Source organism: Vicugna pacos, chromosome 6, assembly GCF_048564905.1.
Source record: "Vicugna pacos chromosome 6, VicPac4, whole genome shotgun sequence".
NCBI lineage: Eukaryota > Metazoa > Chordata > Mammalia > Artiodactyla > Camelidae > Vicugna > Vicugna pacos.
Window position 1 is genome coordinate 1,497,988 of NC_132992.1, and position 25,168 is coordinate 1,523,155.

The following is a 25,168-nucleotide window of genomic DNA, read 5'->3' on the forward strand; positions in this document are numbered from 1 at the left end:
TTCCTGACATAAAGTTATTTTAAGATTCTCTCATAACCCTTTAATATCTGTAGGATATGCAGTGATGATCTATCATGATACTGGCAATTTGTGTATTCTTTTTTTTTTTCCTCTGTGTTTCTTGATTATCAGGTTAGCTAGCAGTGTTAATTTTTTTTTTCTCACATTCTCAAAATATGGGCTTTGGGTTTTATTAATGTTTCTCTATTGCTGGTACCAAGTCTTTTCCACTAACTTCCTCTTCTTTGTTAAAAGTGGAGGTTCAGTCACTGATGGCAGATCTTTTTATTTTCTCATACAAGCTTTTAAAACTCTGATTGCTCTAACTGTTGCTTTAGCACCATCTCACAAAAGTTAATGTTGTTTTCATTTTCCTTAAGTTCAAAATATTTTCTGATTTCTCTTTTGACCCATAGGTGTACCCAGTATTCTTTGAATTCCCAAGTATCTAGAGGGTTTGCATGTAAGTTTCAGTTAATGGTTTCTAATTTAACTCTGTTAGGGTCGGAGAACATGGCCTGTATTATCTCAATCCTTTAAAATTTATTAAAATTTATTTTATGGTCCATCTTCCTATTTTGATGGCTATTCCACGTAAACTTTAAAGACGACGTGAATTCTGTGGTCATTGGGTGGAGTACTCTGAAAAGATCACTCAGGCCAAGCTGTTCCAAATACATTTCAAGGTTTCTGTATCTTCACTTACTTTCTTTCCATTTGCTCCATCAATTACGAAATCTCCAGGAGAAACAGTGGATTTACTCATTCCTCCTTTTCGTTCTGAGAATTTCTGTCTCAAGCATCTGAAGTTCTGTTCTCGCAGCAGCAGGCACAGTTGAGGTCACGCCCTCCTGATGGGTCACTCTTCCCTTCTGTCATTTCACGATGTCCCTCTTTATCACAGGGACATCGTTCCTCGCTCTGAAACCTAGTTTTCCGGTATTAACAGAGCCAGCCCAGCTTTCGTATTTATTGTGAGCGTGCACGTCCTCTTCCATCCTTTCAGTTTTAACATAGCTGTACCCTTGTAAAGTAGGGCTCACAGACAGCACGTAATTGAGTCTTACTTTGTAAATCAATCTGTTTTTTAATTCCACAGAAAATTTTACATTTAATATAATGACCCATTCTGGTTAGGTTTAAATTTACCATTTTGATATTTTTCTGTCTTTCTCATCTATTTTATTACTTGGTTTTTTTTTGGGGATTGAGCATTTTTAGCATTTCATTCTACCTTCACTACTGGTTTATTAACATTTAATTTTAAGTGGTTAGTAGCCTTTCTTAAGTAGGGTTTTGTGAGAGAAGAAAGCTAAAAGAAAGTGAAATTAACGAGTATTTTAAAATGTCTCCATGACAGTACTTTGCACTTAGACGCATAGGATAGAAATTAACTTACTACGTAGAGTAAATGCCTTAAAGCATGAGGGCTTAGTTTTTACCAAATTCAGAAGTTCTGGTCTTTTTTTAAGCAAACAAGAACAAAACTTTATTATAAGCTATGAAAAAATACAAGGGTTTTGGGAGGAAAATGGGGAGAGGAGGAGTCAGCTGTAGGCAGCAGGGGTGTGCCCCTTGCTCTAGGGCCGGAGAGGACAGGACAAGGGCCTTTGTCTACTGTCCTGAGGACTCTGACCACTTGGAATCAGGTAACAATCTCAAATCAACCACAGGATCGCAGGCAGAGAGCTCCAGGATTCCGGAAGTTAGGGCCAAGCTTGGGTTTCACACCCAAATGGGGCCTGCCTGCACGAAGTCCAGCCTGGGAGGCCAATTCAGGCCATCATCCACTTCTTAGATTCCAAGGGAAGGGATCCCAACCTGGAGGAAGATGACTTGTTGGATGGCCGAGCAGTCTTGTGTGCAGCCACGCCCTGGACAGGTGATGAGCAGGCCCTAACAGTGTGGCTTCTCATTGCTGTGCCCGCTGCAGAAGCAGGGCCATGCCAGCCTTGCTGGGAGAGGTGCCGGGCCCTCGGCTGGAAGCAGAGGGGCTCTGCCTGGGGGCGCCCCCGGGGGTGGGACTTAAGATGGGGGCAGCACTGCCTCCAAACCCAGGCTGCTGCTTGGTGCTGGGTCCCGTGGCCAGCATGGGGGTGCTCTGGTGAACAGGGCCCCAGGTGTTCAGGCCCCTGCGTCCCCCATGGCAGCGTGTGGTGCTCGGGCTCCGCTTCGCCTCTCTTGTGATGCTAAGAGCTGCAAAGAGGCGGCACAGCTCAAAGTCACCCACTTGGCTCCTGCCGCCCTTACGTGCAGCTGAGACCCCGAACCTGCAGGGGACTGGGCTCGAGCTGGTAGATCTCGGGCAGTGCCGCCAAGTGTTGGGCCCAGCCCTGGTCACAACGCTGGGCATGTAGGCGGCAGCTGCAGAACCACGGGGGAACACGGCTGAGGTGGCAGGAGAGATCGGCTGGGTGCTGGCATGAGTGCCCATGGTGGGATTTCTGGATGACAAACCGTCAGAAGACGCTTTTGGGGGGGCCCGGAAGGCTAGCGGACCTGGAGTGGAGAGTGGGTCCGAGGTTGGGGCTGGGACTGCCTGCTTTCCACACTGGGAAGAGCTGTCACAGGTGGTGGCTCCACACTGCTGCCCATGAGGGACCACAAAGACGGGCTGCGCAGAGGTCCCAGGGTTAGCAGGAAGTGTCACAGTCAGGCTGGGCCCACAGCCGCTCAGCGCAGACAGGCTGGCAGTGAGGATGACGAAGGCCACGCCGTCATGGGGGGCCCTCTGCGGGGCCTGCAGCGGGGGCAGGATGCGCCCACTGGTGGTCTGGGGAGCCCCCGAGAGCAGAGGCTGAGAGGGTACAGTGCTATTCATGGGGGTGACCCCAGTCCCCTGAGCAGGGGTGACGAAGGCCACACCGTCATGGGGGGCCCTCTGCGGGGCCTGCAGCGGGGGCAGGATGCGCCCACTGGTGGTCTGGGGAGCCCCCGAGAGCAGAGGCTGAGAGGGTACAGTGCTATTCATGGGGGTGACCCCAGTCCCCTGAGCAGGGGTGACGAAGGCCACACCGTCATGGGGGGCCCTCTGCGGGCCCTGCAGAGGGGGCAGGATGCTTCCACTGGTGGTCTGGGGAGCCCCCGAGAGGAGAGGCTGAGAGGGTACAGTGCTATTCATGGGGGTGACCCCAGTCCCCTGAGCAGGGGTGACGAAGGCCACGCCACCAAAGGGGACCGTCTGCGGGGCCTGCAGCGGGGGCAGGATGTTCCCACTGGTGGTCTGGGGAGCCCCCGAGAGCAGAGGCTGAGAGGGTGGAGTCGTGTCCATAGGGGTGACCCCAGAGTCCGAAGCAGGGGTGAAGACGGCCAGGGCACCAAAGGGGGCCGTCTGCGGGGCCTGCAGCGGGGGCAGGATGCTCCCACTGGTGGTCTGGGGAGCCCCCGAGAGCAGAGGCTGAGAGGGTGGAGTCGTGTCCATAGGGGTGACCCCAGAGTCCGAAGCAGGGGTGAAGACGGCCAGGGCACCAAAGGGGGCCGTCTGCGGGGCCTGCAGCGGGGGCAGGATGCTCCCACTGGTGGTCTGGGGAGCCCCCGAGAGCAGAGGCTGAGAGGGTGGAGTCGTGTCCATAGGGGTGACCCCAGAGTCCGAAGCAGGGGTGAAGACGGCCAGGGCACCAAAGGGGGCCGTCTGCGGGGCCTGCAGCGGGGGCAGGATGCTCCCACTGGTGGTCTGGGGAGCCCCCGAGAGCAGAGGCTGAGAGGGTGGAGTCGTGTCCATAGGGGTGACCCCAGAGTCCGAAGCAGGGGTGAAGACGGCCAGGGCACCAAAGGGGGCCGTCTGCGGGGCCTGCAGCGGGGGCAGGATGCTCCCACTGGTGGTCTGGGGAGCCCCCGAGAGCAGAGGCTGAGAGGGTGGAGTCGTGTCCATAGGGGTGACCCCAGAGTCCGAAGCAGGGGTGAAGACGGCCAGGCCACCACAGTGGGCCATCTGCGGGGCCTTCAGAGGGGGCAAGATGCTCCCACTGGTGGTCTGGGGAGCCCCCGAGAGCAGAGGCTGAGTGGATGGAGAGGTCTCCACGGGGGTGACCCCGGTCCCCTGAGTGGGGGTGACGAAGGCCAGGGCACCACTTGGAGCCGTCTGCGGGGCCTTCAGAGGGGGCAAGATGCTCCCACTGGTGGTCTGGGGAGCCCCCGAGAAGAGAGGCTGAGAGGGTGGAGTGGTCTCCACGGGGGTGACCGCAGCGTCCGGGGAGGGCGCGGGAGCCAAGCCCGCCTCGGCCTCACCCCGTAACACGCTATTGATTTGCCAGAACGCTGCTTTCTTCTCCATGTCGACGTCTTCCGCCGTGACCTGGAAACCCAGTTCAGGGGGTGGGGGCAGCCTCAGGGGCTCCCCTCGCCTGCGTGGCAGCAGAGGAAACCTGCGTCTTCGGGGTTTCCTGGGACCATCGGATGTGTTCCCCTCGGCTCCCCTCGGCCCTCTGGCTGTGTCTGCATCCCTGTCGGGCCAGTTCGTCCACGGTGAGACCACCGGAGCTGCAGCGGGAGGCTGGGGGCTCTCCTTCCTCCCTTTCTTCAAGGATTTCGGGGGCAGCCCGCTGCGTGCAGGACCCCTCTTCCTCCGCACTGGCGGGGATGCCCGGGAGGAGCTGTACGAGCTGCTGATGGCATTTCTCTCGGGGCAGGAGCTCACGCAAGAAGTCTGGGGTTTCTCCACGCAGCTGTGTTCTGAGTTCTTGGCATCGAGGTTCGCCTGTAGAGATCCAGGCCTCGGAACGAAAGAAACAGGGCCTCTCTGGACCCACAGCTGCCTCATCTTGCGTTGCTCGTCCCCAGTGCCGTCCAGGCTCCTCTGATCTTCCTCCTCTGGGACTGCCAGGTCTTCCCGCTGCTTGGCCAGCTCTTTCCCGCTCTCACCAGGGGCCCTCGACACCGCCTCCCCGCATGAGTCCAGGGCACACCCGGACGCTGTGGGCAGCGCAGGAGTGATGGGCTGTTCCTGCATCAAATAGACGGTGGCTGTGCCCACTGGAGACGCTGAGCTGCAGGACATCGTGGACGTCTGAGCGTGCAGCACCGCCCTCCTCCGATGGACTCGACTCCACATGCAGCTGAGGACGCCCAGAAACGAGCGCAGGGTCCGCGGGAGCAGGGAGCATCTCCTGTGAAGCGCTGTTACAAGGCGTCGATGTAAAGTCATGGGACACCTGGAGGCTGGCCTGCGAGCGGCCAGCACCTGGTGCAGAGCCGGGTGACCCGGGCCGGCCGGGGGCAGTCGGCGATGGCGGGGAGCGGGCTGGAGGGTGCCGGGCCCTCTTGGCAGGGGCCGGGCCCCCAGGGCTCGGGGTGGGGCTGAGGGGCAGGGTGTGCTCAGGTAGTCGCCCATAGAGCACTTAGGGAAGGTCAAGGTCAGTTCTCGGTCAGAGAGCAGGGCTCTGAGTGCAGTCCTTTCACTGTCAACACTGCTGAAGGCCAAGCGCACAGTGTTTGGCCTGTTGCTAGGACGTGGCTCTACAACCTTGTGAGCAAATAATGCGCACATGCACAGGGCCCTGTGGGACCCTCCCTGTGCAGCAGACACACAGGGACCCAGGGCTGCACACATGCGGATGCGCCCCCACCCCCCCCTCCACCCTCTGGTGCTTCCGGATCTCCTGGAGCCTGCGGACTGGAGGGGGGACCCCAGAGCTGTCACAGAACTCACTGTACAGGACGGGTCTTTTTTTTTTTTTTTTTTAGAATTTTTGTTTCCCCACCTTGACTGTGAGCACTGAGACCTTCACTATATTCTGTCAGACCACTTGATGCTGCCCCAAGTTTTCTCTTGTGCTTTGGTTTTGGCAATTTCTGCTTTTGTGTTGTCAAATGCACCGAACTTCCCTTCTGCAGCATCTAGTCTGCAGTTAATTCTGCCCAGCAGTTTTCTTCATTTCAGAGACCGATTTTTAGCCCTAGGAGTTCCAGGCGGTTCTCTTGTACACCTTCTAGCTCTCTCCTTACGTACATTTTCATTTTAAAAATCCTTGAGCACAAACATAAAGTCATTTAGAAGTCTTTTTCTGCAAGTTCCACCGTCTCTGCTGTATCTGCTTCTATCTAGTCACGGTTTCTCCCCCTACGTCACGTGTTTCTGCTTCATCCTGTGTATGAATTTCGGATTGATTGCCCGACATTATTTGACTGTGCTGTGTACTGCATTCTGCCGCTTCCCTTTACAGCACGTTGGGCCGTGGCCCACAGTTAAGTTCTTTGCAGTGCAGGTGCACCCTCACTAGGCTTGTTGTTAAGCTTCGCCAGGGCAGGTTTAGAGAACTCATTATGTTAGGGTTAGTTCTGGCCCTACTCACACCACCATTCTGGATAGCTACTTAACTCACATTGTGTCCTACAAAGCGTCTCCACTCTGCTGCTCAAGAGGCTGCAGCTTTCCCCGTCTCTCTTGTGTGAGGTCTGGGGGTGAGTCTCCTTACAGTTACCTGGTCGTTCTTCATCGGGCCTTGCAGCGTTTTATACTCTGTGTGAGCCCATCTTAATCAGCGACAAACTCAAGGCCACCACTGTGCAAGTTTCTGCAACTACCGTTCTGTGCAGCCGCTCTCTCTCTCCTAGACTGTATCTCACCTGTTTAATCCACTGTATCCCAAGAGAGACCATCTCAAAGCGCCTGGGTCCCCCTGTCTCACCCTGTTCTCTAGAAAACACCTCTAGGCAGAGAGCTGTAATTTTAGGACTTTGCTTCTTTGGTTCTTTTCTCAGGATCATAGACCTGAGCTGTCTGTACCTAGTCTCTGAAGAAAGTTGTTCCATGTGTCTTTTCAATTTTGTAGTTATTTAAGGCAGAAGGGCAAACCTGGTCTGCGTTACTCCAGTATGGCTGGAAATAGAAAAGGGTACACTTCTAGGCTGGGCGTGAGACGGAAGCTTCAAACTGGGCTAAACTCATGAACAACCAGAGGTAACTAGGGAGTGATGGGATCGATCAAGAAATGAACCAATAAAAGAAAAAGGAGATTGTGTGAAAGCTCAGCTGAACACAGTAACTGGAGAAAACTAACAGCATGTCATGTTTACATTCCATATAGTTCCTACTCTTCAACAAACTGCTCAGTTCTGAAAATACATTCTTGCAAAATGCCATCAAAATACATCTGAAACATCTTTAAAGGCCGATCTGTGTATTTAATACTTGCCAACCTTAGTGTTACATTAGTTATGTTCCTATAAAATTTAGTATAAACGGAGACAATTTGCTTCGAATCTGTTTTCCCGTAGAAACAGCTGAACGCAGCGTTATGTTCCTAACCCTGGAGAGGTTACCTGGGGACAGCGGGATCATTTATAAGAGGTACCAGAACCCTGGCCCAGCTGCCAGGGTCTCCCCACTCTCCTCACACACAGGAGGGCAGCACTGCCCCTGCTGAGCACAGACACGGCCTCCCGTGCTCCCTCTGTGGTGACCCAGCACATGAGAGTGAACTGAACGGCCACCTGGACCCTATTCCAGTGGCTAAGTGTCAAGAGCCACTGCCGGGGCCAGGCACTGTTTTCAAGTATGTTACATACTTGACCTCACGACATCCTGTGGCCCTGGTACTCCCATTATCTTCGTATTATTAAAACTGAGAACACTACGTCCCACAATTAGTGGGGGAGCTGAGATTCGTACCTTGGTGGTCCAGTTCCAGAGCCCGTGCTCCTAATCAGCGCTTCGGGGCTTGGCAGATGGGCCCGGGGACCAGCTGCCTGGCTAGGGGGTGCTTTCCGCCAGGATGAGGGGGAACAGAGCTTTTGGAAACAGTCCCATAGAGAATGAGGAATCCGCCTGAGGAGGGGTAGTAAGACTCGCCAGGCCCACTTAAAAGGTACGAAGGAGGTGAGTAGCCATGGCAACAGGCATCTTCCCTGGGGGCCGGAGCCCCTCGGCTGTGACGGAGGAGGCGCGCAGCGTCTCTGTGCTCTGACGTCGCCCACATGCTCTCCCAGGTCCCACTCCCGCACGGGCCTATGTTCTGAGTAGAAAACGCACAACACTAGGATCGCAGACAGAATTCCACTTCTGAGTCAACGTGAAAGGACCAGTTAAATGTCTATCTGGTGCTGCGAATTCGGCATTAGAAGAAATCCTGAAGCCCATCCTAGTTGCCGTGCCAGGGTTCACTACAGTGCGACGTTGCGTGTGTCATTCCTGTACTCAGTCTGCCACATTCAGGGCTGAGTTTCAAGTCTACTGAAATGGAAGTGAGCTGAATTCACTCACACTCTACACAGTGAACAGACCCTTTTAGGAGGAAAAAAGTGTTGGGCTGAATAACGGAGAAAAGAGTCGCTCATCTGATTTTGCTGTTCTTGTTGTCCAGAGAGATGACTCGGTTTAAAAAGTTAAGAGGAGGGCAAAAGTTTTCGTACTATTTTATTTCCTAACGTCATGATCACAATTCAATCCTATAAACTGCTCACTCTCTTTAGTAAAACTTCCTAACAGGTCTGGATTAGTGAAATACTACATCAGGAAGTACTTCTAAATGTTTTGTCTTCTCAAAATATGTACACGTAGGACAAATCTAACAACACAGAAGGATGTATGTGTGTGCACCCTTCCTGCACACCCTGAGCCCATTTCCCAGAGGAGAACTTCCGACTGTCCTCGTTTTTTGCTCCTCTGATAGTTCTCTCTGTATCCCCAAATAATACCCTTTCATCTAAAAGCTTCTAGATTTAATGACTTGACGTAGTATCTATTGATTTTCCTAGATTTAAAAATTAAAGTTCAGTTCATCATCATTAATCTTCACCTGTCCCTCTCAGTATTTAGCCTTTTTAATAATTACTTACGATTTCAAGGATACAGAATATAAATTCCCTGCTCCACTAAGCTGACTCTGCATCTCAACTCCTCACAGATACTGGAGCCATCGCACACCTCTCCTCTGCCCTTCCGCAGCTCACCTGGGGTCAGCCACACTTCTCCTTTAACAGCATCAAGGCTGTCAGCATTCGTATCTTGAAGTACACAGCAACCAAACCTTTCTGATCACAGACTGGTTCTAAAAGTTGAAAATCAACAACCAGCATTCACATTATGATGTATAAACATTACTTAATGCCAGGCCAAGAGGTGTGCTAACATGACACTTCATTCTTTGCAGACTCAATGCCATGATCCTGTGACCACTCAAAGAAATTAAAAGAAAAAAAAAAAAAAACTCTAGTTTTAAGAGTAAATGGACCCATTTCTTTGTCACTGACTGCTTAAAAGCATGGCCTTTCCTCCCATATTTTGGCTAAAATAGGAGTTTTTCCTGGGGTTTCTAACGGTTTTCCTTCTGGTAGAGTGGGGGGTTTGGGGTAACACATCCCCAGGCTGTCAATCCTTCCTCTCCCTCGGATGTCTCACTCCTGCTGCAGTTTGGAACGATTGCCGTCTGGACCTATTTTATTCCCATTATTCCTGGCTTTGCTCTGATGCCCAGTTAGCTTGAGTCCTCTGTTTCCAGGAGGCCAAGCCTGTCTTTATTGGTTATTCTTTTGTTTGGCTGGAGCACACGTCCAACTACCTTCCTAATAACAGTACTCGGGAAGCCAATCTCTCCAGGCCTTGTACATCTGAAAACGCCTTTATTCTGCTGTCACAGCTGAGTGGTAGTTTGTCAATACAGAATTCTGGGTTAAAAAAATAAAAGTGTGTTTACCCTTTGGATTTCGCTGGCAATACTTAGAATATCCAGTGTTAAAACTGAGAAGACATTGTCGCTGTGAGCTGGACACTTCTTCGTCGATGGACAATTTGTTTTCTCCCTCTCTGAACATTTTTACAGTCTCCTCTTCATCCCTGAAGCACTGATCCTTCACAAATGCACACCCATGGATGAGCTGCTTCTGTTACTCGTGCTGGCTCTCGAGGGGCCCTTTTCGTATAGACATGTGTCACCTCCGCCTCCGGGAGTTACCTTCCCTTCTGTTTTCACACTTCTCTCGTTACTTTTCTCCCACTTCTATTAAGTCAAGTGTCGAACCTCATAGACTCCTTTCCCACGTATCTCTTCCGGCATTCTTTTGGTCTTTGCTGTACATTTTGGAAGATTACTTCACTGGTATTCTCTTAGATTTTCATTTCAGTAATCCTTTTTAAAAAATAATAATAAATCTAATAGCCTTTTCTTGTAATACCATTGCTGCTGCATCAGCTGCTTCCTTAGGGCCCATGTTTTTTTTCCTTTCATTCTGTCAATTTTCCTTGTAAACTCAATGACCCTCTGGTTGTCTGTTCACGTAAGGGGGTGTGGGGTGGGAAGGGACAGACTGGGATTTCAAAATTGTACAACAGATAAACAAGATTATACTGTGTAGCACAGGGAAATATACACAAGATCTTGTGGTAGCTCACAGCGAAAAAAATGTGACAATGAATATATGTGTGTTCATGTATAACTGAAAAATTGTGCTCTACACTGGAATTTGACACAACATCGTAAAATGATTATAAATCAATAAAAAATGTTTAAAAAAAAGGTGAAAATAGAGGAAGATGGGGACTACTGTTCTCGGCTCTGTTAGTTGGTCTATTTTTGAGACGAAGGGCTTCGTCTCAAATTGGAAATTCTAGACTCTGTGTTTGACCAGGCTGGGCAGGCTTCCTTGGTGTAAACAACAGGGAACCTGACTGTTGAGGAGGAAACCCTCCCCACCCCCAGATAAGGAGGGCTGTCCTGCGGTACCAAAACCCTTATCAGAATTTAGTTTCATATCCTAAGCAGAAACAAGTTTTGCCTGTTTTGCCTAATAACACGGGCCACCTCCCTCCGCTCTGAGGACGTCTGTGCGCACACTGTAAGCGTGTACACTGTCGCTGGGAGAGGGGCGCTGGGGGACCGATCTGTACCACAGTTTGATGAAGCCCTTCAGTCACACCCTGCTTATGGAAACCGTGGGTCCAAGGTGTCAGTTCTGAACGGCTGCTGACGCTGAGCCTCGATGATTCCGAGAAAAGACTGCCTGCCCCCCACATCTTCAGACACCATCGTGCAGTACGTCTAGGCTAGAGCTTTTCAACCTGTCTCACCTCCGACATTCCAGAAACGCTGCTGAAATCTCATTTGTTAACGACGCCTCTCCCTTAGCTTGGCTACGTATTGGTTAACGAACGACTAAACCTTTTTTCTTGTACAGTCTGTGCTTTCATCTTGATGAGGCCTTAAAATGGGCAGATCGCAAATGGCAGTGCTCAGTGCCTTGTGGACCCTCGTGGCCAGAGGTTTAATGGTTTTTAAGCCTACACTGGGAAGTGAGACTCAGAGGCAAAAGCTGAGATGACAGCGTAACGAAATCTCACGTACCGATGACTACCTCCCAAAGATATTTCAAGCAAACAGAATTTAATCATTAGCAGCCTCTACAGTAATAAATTTCGTTGAGCAAAGTCCTCTGTGACTGGCCTCTATGGATAAGAATTACACAACATCTAAAAGCCATTTTGTAAGAAAGAGTTTGTCATATACTTTGATTTTGTAATCAGAGCAAGAGTTCCTTACAGCATCTGTCACATGAGATTTCACAGAACAATTGTCCACGAGGGAACGCAGGCCCCACACAAGTCAGTCCTCATCTTTAACAAGTAAGAGGAGCCCTCGAGTTGGGTGTCTGTGGCCCCGTGTCTAGGGCACGGGCACTCACATCTCACCCACTAACTGATGGAAGAGGTAGGGCTCCCTCCCCCTCTTCAATATCTTATTCGTGGGTAACTTAAAAGGCACACGTGGTTTAATACAAATATTCTATAGGCTAGACTGAAAACTCTACATAAATTGTAAAATAAATTAAGATTTTAGGGAAACTATGAGCATGTGACAGACTGTGGGAACCCTGTGTGCATGTGTCCCCTTTCAGGTCTGTTGTAGTAGAGAGCTTCAGAGGCACAAAGGTGATCAGGAGTAAAACCAGATCTCCAGCCTGGGACGCAGGTCTCTGTATCGTAACAGGAAAGGAAGCGTCAGCTTAACCCACCGATGCATCACTAAGACCCAGAGTCAGCGATGCACGCGCTACAGGTACCCCAGCTTCCAAATGTGAAACTGTGGACAACCAGCGTCCCGGCCATAACCAGCGACCTGCCACACGACTGGGTCAGCGACTCACACCCGGTCTTAACTCCAAACCTGCACGACGCAGAACAGGGCCTGTCTTTCCCTTTGACTGTTCACCTGCTCCCTTTTCGTCGTGTCTGGTTCTTGTCTGTAACAGCCAAGTAGAATAACCCGAAGTTTTCAGATGTACATTTTCAGTTGCTTGCCTTTTGTTTTAATTTCTTTGGGCCTCATCTACTTGCCCCGCGCCACCCTCCACAAGTGCAAAGTGGACGTGAAGCTGCTGCGGGCATGCACGTCCTTCTCCCTTTGTTGTGGCTTCAGCTTAAGAGATCAACCCATTCAACTGCCATGTCCCGTTCCTGCTGTCGGCGGTTCCAGGGAGCCCGAGTCTCACACGGGTGATGTTCGGCCATCTCCTCTCCAGCACAGTGGGTGCCCCAGGCAGCACAGAGGGGCAGAAAAAGAGATCGCTTCCCCCTTCCTTGTCTCTCTTCCCTAACCTGCGACTGCTCCCCGTCCCTAAGGCTCCTACCTCCTTCTCCACACCGGTTTCTGGAAGGACAGTAGTGCAGGTTGGCTGGGTCTGTCTGGCCCCTCCCACCACAAACATCACATTCCTGCCCAGAACCCTATTCCTACTCCTGGACTCACAGATCTTTCCCACTAACTCCCAGCTTTAACTACAGTCTGGTCTTCAAACATCAAGTCCAGCAGACTCTGAGGAGGCCCTCAGACGAGGACTAAAAATCCAGAGTCAACCTCTTCTTGGCAACATTACCGTTAAAACTTTACGCACAGAACACTGTTTTCCTTTCTTTTGTACTTGAAAGCACGAAGCAGCTCATCCAAACTTCGGATTAAGTTAAGCTTTGGCGCTGCCCCACAGGCCTCCCCATCCTGTGGAACACTTCCACGACAAGGACACCCTCTCCAGGCGCCGCCCACTCCAACATCGCTCACTCATGCGTCAGAAAGGGGACGGAATCCAAGCGCTCGCAAAACCCGCCGATACACGAAGAGCACACGCGCACGCTTGCACTGAGAAACATGCAACGCTCCGTACACGCCACATGCACATTTTTTAAAACTCCAAGTTCCTATTCCTTATGCTAATATGCCAGTTGCAACTATTTCACAGCTTTCTTTTCAAAGTCGGGGTCTTCTCTTGAAACCTTTCTAGCACACGCATTGCCAAATCTAGGTCTTCCGAGGTAAACCCACGTGTAACTGTTACAATATCCTGTGTAGACTACATCTGAGCACAGAGAACAGAAGAGAAGCATATATTTAATAAAAATGAGTACAAAGCAAGAAGCTGGCCGCGCTAGCCTTTCACCAGGTCTATCCTATTCAGTGATATGATTCAGACAATTAACTCTTTCCAAACACTGAGAAACTTCCCTCGTAAGAGAGGGATTCGCTACAGAAATGCTGAACTGTCCAGAGGGCTGAATGCAGCAAGACGGGACAGGGTCAGAGAGTGATCTAATACAAAAAACATGCAGTGACAGATCTAAATATTAATACTCAAATTTTCCATTTCACTACCTTCTAATGAGTGAGAAAATACGCAATTTCTTTTCAATACATAGCTCTTCCAGCAACATTTAAATTTTTATAGAAAACAGTTGTCTTCAATGATAAAGGTATATTTTCTTCTACATGAGTGAGTTTTAAAATGTAATGCTTCAAGTTAAGTCATCTTCTGACACTAAAAGTGTTGCTTTAAAACTACAGAAGAGAAAATGACATACTTTGCTTGCTTCTTTAAAAAAACCTACATTAAATAAAAAATCAGTTGAAGAAACATTTTATTTCAGCTGCCCTTTTACGATACACATCGTCCAGTAACTAACTGGCTTTTAACACTCGGGCACTGGGAAGGATTCCTACAGTTTTAAATATAATTCAGCCAACAGTAAAATACCGCCAAATACCTTTACAGCCTGCCATCCAGACCTGTATAAATTATGTCTCAAACACCAACCAAGAGAAGACGAAAAGGGATCGCCTGACAGGGTTTACAGGGCAAGTGTGGTCCGTCTCTGAGCAATGGGGTCTGAAACTGCCACCAACTGGACACTTTCACTGAAACCAAAGTATCACCTTAGACTTGAGAAGGATATGCGTCTTTAACCAATTAAAATTGTGGTGAAGGTGATAAGCAACTGAAATTGGTTCTGATTAGCGTAAGGAAAGGGGGATTTCTGGAAGGCAACTGGCAGGCACCAGTCAGGACACCCGGCTGGGCCGCAGTGGGTCATGCTCTGGGAGAGGCCCGCGGGGGAGCCCCCACACCCAGGGGTGGCGAGGTCCCATGCCCAAGGGCGGGACGGGGGACTCCCACTCCCTCCCTAGCAGGAACAGGCCCGGAGTTCCCCTCCTGGAAACTGGAGTGTTTTCAGAAAGGAGAACGCTAGGCGGCCAGGATCAGGCTCAGGATCCAGCACAGACTCACAAGTCAACTACGTCAGATGCCATTCCAGGCTGTCATACAAAAGTCGTAGCGAGATTTTAAGTTTCGGCTTAAAGACTTTATATATCCCAGAAGTTCCCATGAGGGCCACAGGTTTGGAATTTTAGCCTTCTGACAGCCTTATAAATTCACTAAATGTGTACGCGAACATGTACACACTTCTCAGCATCAGAACAAACTAAACGCTGGCACGCTATTGACACTCAGAACAGTAAACACAGCCACAGGAAAGCCCAGCGTAAGGAGTTTGATGGTTGAAAACACTTCGGTGTTATCTTTTGTTATTATTTTTAAAAATTAGTGATTTAAATTTAAACTGTCCCGAAAGAGTAGTTTTTCCATGGACATAAATTATAGTGACATCGTGGATCTCATCGAGTTCCACAGTGGACTTGCTGTTAACTTGCCGCCCAAACGTGCAACGTGTGAGTGACGGCAGGCAGCGCTACAAAAGAATGTCATTTTTAAAAGAAAAAGCTTTGCACAGCTGCTTGTAATAAAATAACCAAACCACGCAGCAAGGGCGGATCAGATAAAGATAAATATAGTAACACACACGTTAGGTCTGAAATAGATCTGAGAAACATCGTGAGGAGGACATTTCCATGACTGTCCTGACAAGCAAGTTTTAATGATTAAATGTGCCTGTGCGTGTGCATGTACACGTTTTGTATCTAAAAGCTATTTATAACGCTCTGTTACAGAATCACAGAGTTGTTTTTATTTTAAACCATCAAATGCTAACTTGGTACACAGTGAAGCTATGACCTTTATTATTTAAATCAAAAGTATTATGTGAATTAACTTAGAAAATGTCTTTTTTCTTTATTTCCAAAAAACAAGCTAATTGCTCATGAATTGAGGCACTATAAATTATGCAGCTCGATTTTAAAAATACATGGAAGACAAGTTCTACGTTCTGGCACTTTTCTCTGCTGTTTTACAGGAATTAAGTATAATTAAATTTAAGTAATGTCATATAAACATTTTATTTCGCTTTCATTTTATTTTAAAAACAACAGGGGTTGATCATTTGTAATGTATGGAAGAATCTGAAATTGCTTTTGGTGAGTCTATTAAATCAGTTAGTGAGGCTTAAAGTGTTAAAACAAATCTACATCAACCCAGATTGCAGCCATTAAGCTCATGGGTTTATTTAGTGGCATAAAATAGCACTTCGCAAAATCTGTTCTAAACTAACATTTGCTAATAAAAACAGGACCGAGATTATTCTGAGTTTCTATACGTCTTATAACCAGATGACAAGTGGGACTTCCACTGCCGCCCCTCCCCACTTCCCTGACCATGAACGTGGGAGTCTATTCCTGGAATTTCTATTCTGTATGTCTGTGCTCACACCAGGCTCATGCTGCCTTGATTTCTTTATAGTAAGTCTGGAAATCAGGAAGCGTAATTCAGCCAACTTTGTTCTTTGCATCTCATATAACTTTAAGAGTCACCTTGCCATTTTACACCAGAAAAAAAAGCTGCGAGGATTTTAGCTAAGCTTGCGCTAAATCTACAGGCCAATTTGGGGAGAAAAGACGTCGTTAACAATTCTGCACCTTCTAATACATAAACATGTTATGCACCTCGCCATTGATTTGTCTTCTTTCATTTCTCTCCACCATGTTTGATAGTTTTGCGTGTATGGATCTTATACAGAGTTTGTCAGATTTATTCCTAAATATTTCATGTTCGCTGACGCTACTCTAAATGGGAGTGATTTTTAAAATTTTATTCCATAGTTGCTCATCACTAGTGCACAGAAGGACAACTGATGGTTTACATGTTGACCTCGTATTCAGAGGCTGCTCTATCCGACCACTAGTGCTAATGATGTTCTCGGTAAACGTCTTAAGACTGTCTGAACGTACTCGTGTGGCACTTGTGAAGAGAGTTCTTTCCAGCCCGTATGCCTTTCGTTTCTCCTTGCCTTTCCACACGGGCTGGAACCTACTGTACAATGTTGAACAGCAGCAATGGAAGTGCACATATTTGCCTTGTTCGCATTATTTGTGGGAAGGGTTCAGGCTTTCATCACTGAGTACGTCAGCGGTAGGAATTGTATAAAAGCCTTTGGCCAGACTGAGGAAGCACCCTGCTAATTTACTAAGAGTTTCTTTTCTTTTTTAAATCATGAATCAACACTGAATTCTGTCAAATGTTTTTTTTCTGCCAATATTGAGATGATCATGGAATTTTTCTTTTATTCTGTTAATATGATGAACTGTATTGTTTTATACATCAGGTAAGTCCCATTTAGTGACATCTTTTTTAATTAAAAAAAAATTAGTGAATGTTTGCTGACCAGTGACTGAGGGCTGAATCCACGGTGTGCAGAACAGCTCTCATCACTTACTTCTGCCCAGCGTCAAGCCACTCAGCCCGGGTGGGCGCATGACGGGGCTGGGGCCCACACAAGGAAGTGGCAGAGCTGGAGGGCAGGGGGCTGTCAAGCTCCCGTCGCGTTACATCAGTCGTTCAAGTCAGAGTCAGAACCCTACCCGTCATCCCCCAGCCTCTTGGCATTTCAGACACAAAGCCAAAGACAGAAGAAAAAATGCACCTGCCTCAGGCCCCCTTCCCAGCATTCCCAGTAACATCCCCGAACAGAACATCCACCAGGGAGCTCGTGTACCAGACAGTTCATCTCCCACACCCAACTTATCTTTTTATATATTTTTGGGTTTAATGCACTAAAGTTTTAAGAATTTTTACATACGTTTTCATGAGAGATACTGGTCTGTAGATTCCCTGTTTTAGTGTCTTTGTTTGATTTGGCAGGAAAATAATGGAAGTCTCATCAAATAACTTGAGACCTGTCCTCTCCTTCTCTGTTTTCTCAAAGAATTCAGGCAGGATTGGTAATGTTTCTTCCACAAATTGTTGGTAGATTCACCAGTGCAGCCATCATGCCCACAGTTTTCTTTCAGGAAAAATTTTTAATTACGAATTCAATTATATATATATATATAAAATCTGTTTTTTAATTCCATAGAAAACTTTACATTTAACATAATTACCCATTCTGGTTAAGTTTAAATTTACCGTTTTGATATTTCTTTTCTATCTTTCTCATGTAACTTTTATTACTCATTTATATATATATATATATAAAGTAAAAGTATTTTAGATTTTCTATTTCTTCTATTGTTAGTTTTGGTGAATTTCCTGACATAAAGTTATTTTAAGATTCTCTCATAACCCTTTAATATCTGTAGGATATGCAGTGATGATCTATCATGATACTGGCAATTTGTGTATTCTTTTTTTTTTTCCTCTGTGTTTCTTGATTATCAGGTTAGCTAGCAGTGTTAATTTTTTTTTTCTCACATTCTCAAAATATGGGCTTTGGGTTTTATTAATGTTTCTCTATTGCTGGTACCAAGTCTTTTCCACTAACTTCCTCTTCTTTGTTAAAAGTGGAGGTTCAGTCACTGATGGCAGATCTTTTTATTTTCTCATACAAGCTTTTAAAACTCTGATTGCTCTAACTGTTGCTTTAGCACCATCTCACAAAAGTTAATGTTGTTTTCATTTTCCTTAAGTTCAAAATATTTTCTGATTTCTCTTTTGACCCATAGGTGTACCCAGTATTCTTTGAATTCCCAAGTATCTAGAGGGTTTGCATGTAAGTTTCAGTTAATGGTTTCTAATTTAACTCTGTTAGGGTCGGAGAACATGGCCTGTATTATCTCAATCCTTTAAAATTTATTAAAATTTATTTTATGGTCCATCTTCCTATTTTGATGGCTATTCCACGTAAACTTTAAAGACGACGTGAATTCTGTGGTCATTGGGTGGAGTACTCTGAAAAGATCACTCAGGCCAAGCTGTTCCAAATACATTTCAAGGTTTCTGTATCTTCACTTACTTTCTTTCCATTTGCTCCATCAATTACGAAATCTCCAGGAGAAACAGTGGATTTACTCATTCCTCCTTTTCGTTCTGAGAATTTCTGTCTCAAGCATCTGAAGTTCTGTTCTCGCAGCAGCAGGCACAGTTGAGGTCACGCCCTCCTGATGGGTCACTCTTCCCTTCTGTCATTTCACGATGTCCCTCTTTATCACAGGGACATCGTTCCTCGCTCTGAAACCTAGTTTTCCGGTATTAACAGAGCCAGCCCAGCTTTCGTATTTATTGTGAGCGTGCACGTCCTCTTCCATCCTTTCAGTTTTAACATAGCTGTACCCTTGTAAAGTAGGGCTCACAGACAGCACGTAATTGAGTCTTACTTTGTAAATCAATCTGTTTTTTAATTCCACAGAAAATTTTACATTTAATATAATGACCCATTCTGGTTAGGTTTAAATTTACCATTTTGATATTTTTCTGTCTTTCTCATCTATTTTATTACTTGGTTTTTTTTTGGGGATTGAGCATTTTTAGCATTTCATTCTACCTTCACTACTGGTTTATTAACATTTAATTTTAAGTGGTTAGTAGCCTTTCTTAAGTAGGGTTTTGTGAGAGAAGAAAGCTAAAAGAAAGTGAAATTAACGAGTATTTTAAAATGTCTCCATGACAGTACTTTGCACTTAGACGCATAGGATAGAAATTAACTTACTACGTAGAGTAAATGCCTTAAAGCATGAGGGCTTAGTTTTTACCAAATTCAGAAGTTCTGGTCTTTTTTTAAGCAAACAAGAACAAAACTTTATTATAAGCTATGAAAAAATACAAGGGTTTTGGGAGGAAAATGGGGAGAGGAGGAGTCAGCTGTAGGCAGCAGGGGTGTGCCCCTTGCTCTAGGGCCGGAGAGGACAGGACAAGGGCCTTTGTCTACTGTCCTGAGGACTCTGACCACTTGGAATCAGGTAACAATCTCAAATCAACCACAGGATCGCAGGCAGAGAGCTCCAGGATTCCGGAAGTTAGGGCCAAGCTTGGGTTTCACACCCAAATGGGGCCTGCCTGCACGAAGTCCAGCCTGGGAGGCCAATTCAGGCCATCATCCACTTCTTAGATTCCAAGGGAAGGGATCCCAACCTGGAGGAAGATGACTTGTTGGATGGCCGAGCAGTCTTGTGTGCAGCCACGCCCTGGACAGGTGATGAGCAGGCCCTAACAGTGTGGCTTCTCATTGCTGTGCCCGCTGCAGAAGCAGGGCCATGCCAGCCTTGCTGGGAGAGGTGCCGGGCCCTCGGCTGGAAGCAGAGGGGCTCTGCCTGGGGGCGCCCCCGGGGGTGGGACTTAAGATGGGGGCAGCACTGCCTCCAAACCCAGGCTGCTGCTTGGTGCTGGGTCCCGTGGCCAGCATGGGGGTGCTCTGGTGAACAGGGCCCCAGGTGTTCAGGCCCCTGCGTCCCCCATGGCAGCGTGTGGTGCTCGGGCTCCGCTTCGCCTCTCTTGTGATGCTAAGAGCTGCAAAGAGGCGGCACAGCTCAAAGTCACCCACTTGGCTCCTGCCGCCCTTACGTGCAGCTGAGACCCCGAACCTGCAGGGGACTGGGCTCGAGCTGGTAGATCTCGGGCAGTGCCGCCAAGTGTTGGGCCCAGCCCTGGTCACAACGCTGGGCATGTAGGCGGCAGCTGCAGAACCACGGGGGAACACGGCTGAGGTGGCAGGAGAGATCGGCTGGGTGCTGGCATGAGTGCCCATGGTGGGATTTCTGGATGACAAACCGTCAGAAGACGCTTTTGGGGGGGCCCGGAAGGCTAGCGGACCTGGAGTGGAGAGTGGGTCCGAGGTTGGGGCTGGGACTGCCTGCTTTCCACACTGGGAAGAGCTGTCACAGGTGGTGGCTCCACACTGCTGCCCATGAGGGACCACAAAGACGGGCTGCGCAGAGGTCCCAGGGTTAGCAGGAAGTGTCACAGTCAGGCTGGGCCCACAGCCGCTCAGCGCAGACAGGCTGGCAGTGAGGATGACGAAGGCCACGCCGTCATGGGGGGCCCTCTGCGGGGCCTGCAGCGGGGGCAGGATGCGCCCACTGGTGGTCTGGGGAGCCCCCGAGAGCAGAGGCTGAGAGGGTACAGTGCTATTCATGGGGGTGACCCCAGTCCCCTGAGCAGGGGTGACGAAGGCCACACCGTCATGGGGGGCCCTCTGCGGGCCCTGCAGAGGGGGCAGGATGCTTCCACTGGTGGTCTGGGGAGCCCCCGAGAGGAGAGGCTGAGAGGGTACAGTGCTATTCATGGGGGTGACCCCAGTCCCCTGAGCAGGGGTGACGAAGGCCACGCCACCAAAGGGGACCGTCTGCGGGGCCTGCAGCGGGGGCAGGATGTTCCCACTGGTGGTCTGGGGAGCCCCCGAGAGCAGAGGCTGAGAGGGTGGAGTCGTGTCCATAGGGGTGACCCCAGAGTCCGAAGCAGGGGTGAAGACGGCCAGGGCACCAAAGGGGGCCGTCTGCGGGGCCTGCAGCGGGGGCAGGATGCTCCCACTGGTGGTCTGGGGAGCCCCCGAGAGCAGAGGCTGAGAGGGTGGAGTCGTGTCCATAGGGGTGACCCCAGAGTCCGAAGCAGGGGTGAAGACGGCCAGGGCACCAAAGGGGGCCGTCTGCGGGGCCTGCAGCGGGGGCAGGATGCTCCCACTGGTGGTCTGGGGAGCCCCCGAGAGCAGAGGCTGAGAGGGTGGAGTCGTGTCCATAGGGGTGACCCCAGAGTCCGAAGCAGGGGTGAAGACGGCCAGGGCACCAAAGGGGGCCGTCTGCGGGGCCTGCAGCGGGGGCAGGATGCTCCCACTGGTGGTCTGGGGAGCCCCCGAGAGCAGAGGCTGAGAGGGTGGAGTCGTGTCCATAGGGGTGACCCCAGAGTCCGAAGCAGGGGTGAAGACGGCCAGGGCACCAAAGGGGGCCGTCTGCGGGGCCTGCAGCGGGGGCAGGATGCTCCCACTGGTGGTCTGGGGAGCCCCCGAGAGCAGAGGCTGAGAGGGTGGAGTCGTGTCCATAGGGGTGACCCCAGAGTCCGAAGCAGGGGTGAAGACGGCCAGGCCACCACAGTGGGCCATCTGCGGGGCCTTCAGAGGGGGCAAGATGCTCCCACTGGTGGTCTGGGGAGCCCCCGAGAGCAGAGGCTGAGTGGATGGAGAGGTCTCCACGGGGGTGACCCCGGTCCCCTGAGTGGGGGTGACGAAGGCCAGGGCACCACTTGGAGCCGTCTGCGGGGCCTTCAGAGGGGGCAAGATGCTCCCACTGGTGGTCTGGGGAGCCCCCGAGAAGAGAGGCTGAGAGGGTGGAGTGGTCTCCACGGGGGTGACCGCAGCGTCCGGGGAGGGCGCGGGAGCCAAGCCCGCCTCGGCCTCACCCCGTAACACGCTATTGATTTGCCAGAACGCTGCTTTCTTCTCCATGTCGACGTCTTCCGCCGTGACCTGGAAACCCAGTTCAGGGGGTGGGGGCAGCCTCAGGGGCTCCCCTCGCCTGCGTGGCAGCAGAGGAAACCTGCGTCTTCGGGGTTTCCTGGGACCATCGGATGTGTTCCCCTCGGCTCCCCTCGGCCCTCTGGCTGTGTCTGCATCCCTGTCGGGCCAGTTCGTCCACGGTGAGACCACCGGAGCTGCAGCGGGAGGCTGGGGGCTCTCCTTCCTCCCTTTCTTCAAGGATTTCGGGGGCAGCCCGCTGCGTGCAGGACCCCTCTTCCTCCGCACTGGCGGGGATGCCCGGGAGGAGCTGTACGAGCTGCTGATGGCATTTCTCTCGGGGCAGGAGCTCACGCAAGAAGTCTGGGGTTTCTCCACGCAGCTGTGTTCTGAGTTCTTGGCATCGAGGTTCGCCTGTAGAGATCCAGGCCTCGGAACGAAAGAAACAGGGCCTCTCTGGACCCACAGCTGCCTCATCTTGCGTTGCTCGTCCCCAGTGCCGTCCAGGCTCCTCTGATCTTCCTCCTCTGGGACTGCCAGGTCTTCCCGCTGCTTGGCCAGCTCTTTCCCGCTCTCACCAGGGGCCCTCGACACCGCCTCCCCGCATGAGTCCAGGGCACACCCGGACGCTGTGGGCAGCGCAGGAGTGATGGGCTGTTCCTGCATCAAATAGACGGTGGCTGTGCCCACTGGAGACGCTGAGCTGCAGGACATCGTGGACGTCTGAGCGTGCAGCACCGCCCTCCTCCGATGGACTCGACTCCACATGCAGCTGAGGACGCCCAGAAACGAGCGCAGGGTCCGCGGGAGCAGGGAGCATCTCCTGTGAAGCGCTGTTACAAGGCGTCGATGTAAAGTCATGGGACACCTGGAGGCTGGCCTGCGAGCGGCCAGCACCTGGTGCAGAGCCGGGTGACCCGGGCCGGCCGGGGGCAGTCGGCGATGGCGGGGAGCGGGCTGGAGGGTGCCGGGCCCTCTTGGCAGGGGCCGGGCCCCCAGGGCTCGGGGTGGGGCTGAGGGGCAGGGTGTGCTCAGGTAGTCGCCCATAGAGCACTTAGGGAAGGTCAAGGTCAGTTCTCGGTCAGAGAGCAGGGCTCTGAGTGCAGTCCTTTCACTGTCAACACTGCTGAAGGCCAAGCGCACAGTGTTTGGCCTGTTGCTAGGACGTGGCTCTACAACCTTGTGAGCAAATAATGCGCACATGCACAGGGCCCTGTGGGACCCTCCCTGTGCAGCAGACACACAGGGACCCAGGGCTGCACACATGCGGATGCGCCCCCACCCCCCCCTCCACCCTCTGGTGCTTCCGGATCTCCTGGAGCCTGCGGACTGGAGGGGGGACCCCAGAGCTGTCACAGAACTCACTGTACAGGACGGGTCTTTTTTTTTTTTTTTTTTAGAATTTTTGTTTCCCCACCTTGACTGTGAGCACTGAGACCTTCACTATATTCTGTCAGACCACTTGATGCTGCCCCAAGTTTTCTCTTGTGCTTTGGTTTTGGCAATTTCTGCTTTTGTGTTGTCAAATGCACCGAACTTCCCTTCTGCAGCATCTAGTCTGCAGTTAATTCTGCCCAGCAGTTTTCTTCATTTCAGAGACCGATTTTTAGCCCTAGGAGTTCCAGGCGGTTCTCTTGTACACCTTCTAGCTCTCTCCTTACGTACATTTTCATTTTAAAAATCCTTGAGCACAAACATAAAGTCATTTAGAAGTCTTTTTCTGCAAGTTCCACCGTCTCTGCTGTATCTGCTTCTATCTAGTCACGGTTTCTCCCCCTACGTCACGTGTTTCTGCTTCATCCTGTGTATGAATTTCGGATTGATTGCCCGACATTATTTGACTGTGCTGTGTACTGCATTCTGCCGCTTCCCTTTACAGCACGTTGGGCCGTGGCCCACAGTTAAGTTCTTTGCAGTGCAGGTGCACCCTCACTAGGCTTGTTGTTAAGCTTCGCCAGGGCAGGTTTAGAGAACTCATTATGTTAGGGTTAGTTCTGGCCCTACTCACACCACCATTCTGGATAGCTACTTAACTCACATTGTGTCCTACAAAGCGTCTCCACTCTGCTGCTCAAGAGGCTGCAGCTTTCCCCGTCTCTCTTGTGTGAGGTCTGGGGGTGAGTCTCCTTACAGTTACCTGGTCGTTCTTCATCGGGCCTTGCAGCGTTTTATACTCTGTGTGAGCCCATCTTAATCAGCGACAAACTCAAGGCCACCACTGTGCAAGTTTCTGCAACTACCGTTCTGTGCAGCCGCTCTCTCTCTCCTAGACTGTATCTCACCTGTTTAATCCACTGTATCCCAAGAGAGACCATCTCAAAGCGCCTGGGTCCCCCTGTCTCACCCTGTTCTCTAGAAAACACCTCTAGGCAGAGAGCTGTAATTTTAGGACTTTGCTTCTTTGGTTCTTTTCTCAGGATCATAGACCTGAGCTGTCTGTACCTAGTCTCTGAAGAAAGTTGTTCCATGTGTCTTTTCAATTTTGTAGTTATTTAAGGCAGAAGGGCAAACCTGGTCTGCGTTACTCCAGTATGGCTGGAAATAGAAAAGGGTACACTTCTAGGCTGGGCGTGAGACGGAAGCTTCAAACTGGGCTAAACTCATGAACAACCAGAGGTAACTAGGGAGTGATGGGATCGATCAAGAAATGAACCAATAAAAGAAAAAGGAGATTGTGTGAAAGCTCAGCTGAACACAGTAACTGGAGAAAACTAACAGCATGTCATGTTTACATTCCATATAGTTCCTACTCTTCAACAAACTGCTCAGTTCTGAAAATACATTCTTGCAAAATGCCATCAAAATACATCTGAAACATCTTTAAAGGCCGATCTGTGTATTTAATACTTGCCAACCTTAGTGTTACATTAGTTATGTTCCTATAAAATTTAGTATAAACGGAGACAATTTGCTTCGAATCTGTTTTCCCGTAGAAACAGCTGAACGCAGCGTTATGTTCCTAACCCTGGAGAGGTTACCTGGGGACAGCGGGATCATTTATAAGAGGTACCAGAACCCTGGCCCAGCTGCCAGGGTCTCCCCACTCTCCTCACACACAGGAGGGCAGCACTGCCCCTGCTGAGCACAGACACGGCCTCCCGTGCTCCCTCTGTGGTGACCCAGCACATGAGAGTGAACTGAACGGCCACCTGGACCCTATTCCAGTGGCTAAGTGTCAAGAGCCACTGCCGGGGCCAGGCACTGTTTTCAAGTATGTTACATACTTGACCTCACGACATCCTGTGGCCCTGGTACTCCCATTATCTTCGTATTATTAAAACTGAGAACACTACGTCCCACAATTAGTGGGGGAGCTGAGATTCGTACCTTGGTGGTCCAGTTCCAGAGCCCGTGCTCCTAATC

At 50.0% G+C, this 25,168-nt stretch overlaps 2 protein-coding genes across 2 annotated transcripts in view; both read right to left on the reverse strand.

Moving 5' to 3' along the window:
• Positions 1–25,145, reverse strand: LOC140696721 (uncharacterized). Its single transcript, XM_072962159.1, has 2 exons — positions 19,593–25,145; positions 1–5,720 (listed from the first exon to the last, which is right to left on the reverse strand). The coding sequence occupies exons 1-2, from the start codon at positions 23,069–23,071 to the stop codon at positions 1,913–1,915; spliced, it is 7,287 nt and encodes a 2,428-aa protein (XP_072818260.1). The 5' UTR covers positions 23,072–25,145; the 3' UTR covers positions 1–1,912.
• Positions 1–25,168, reverse strand: part of LOC140685368 (CD109 antigen-like) — a 212,073-nt gene that overhangs the window by 77,343 nt on the left and 109,562 nt on the right. The gene's annotated exons all lie outside the window — the stretch shown is intronic.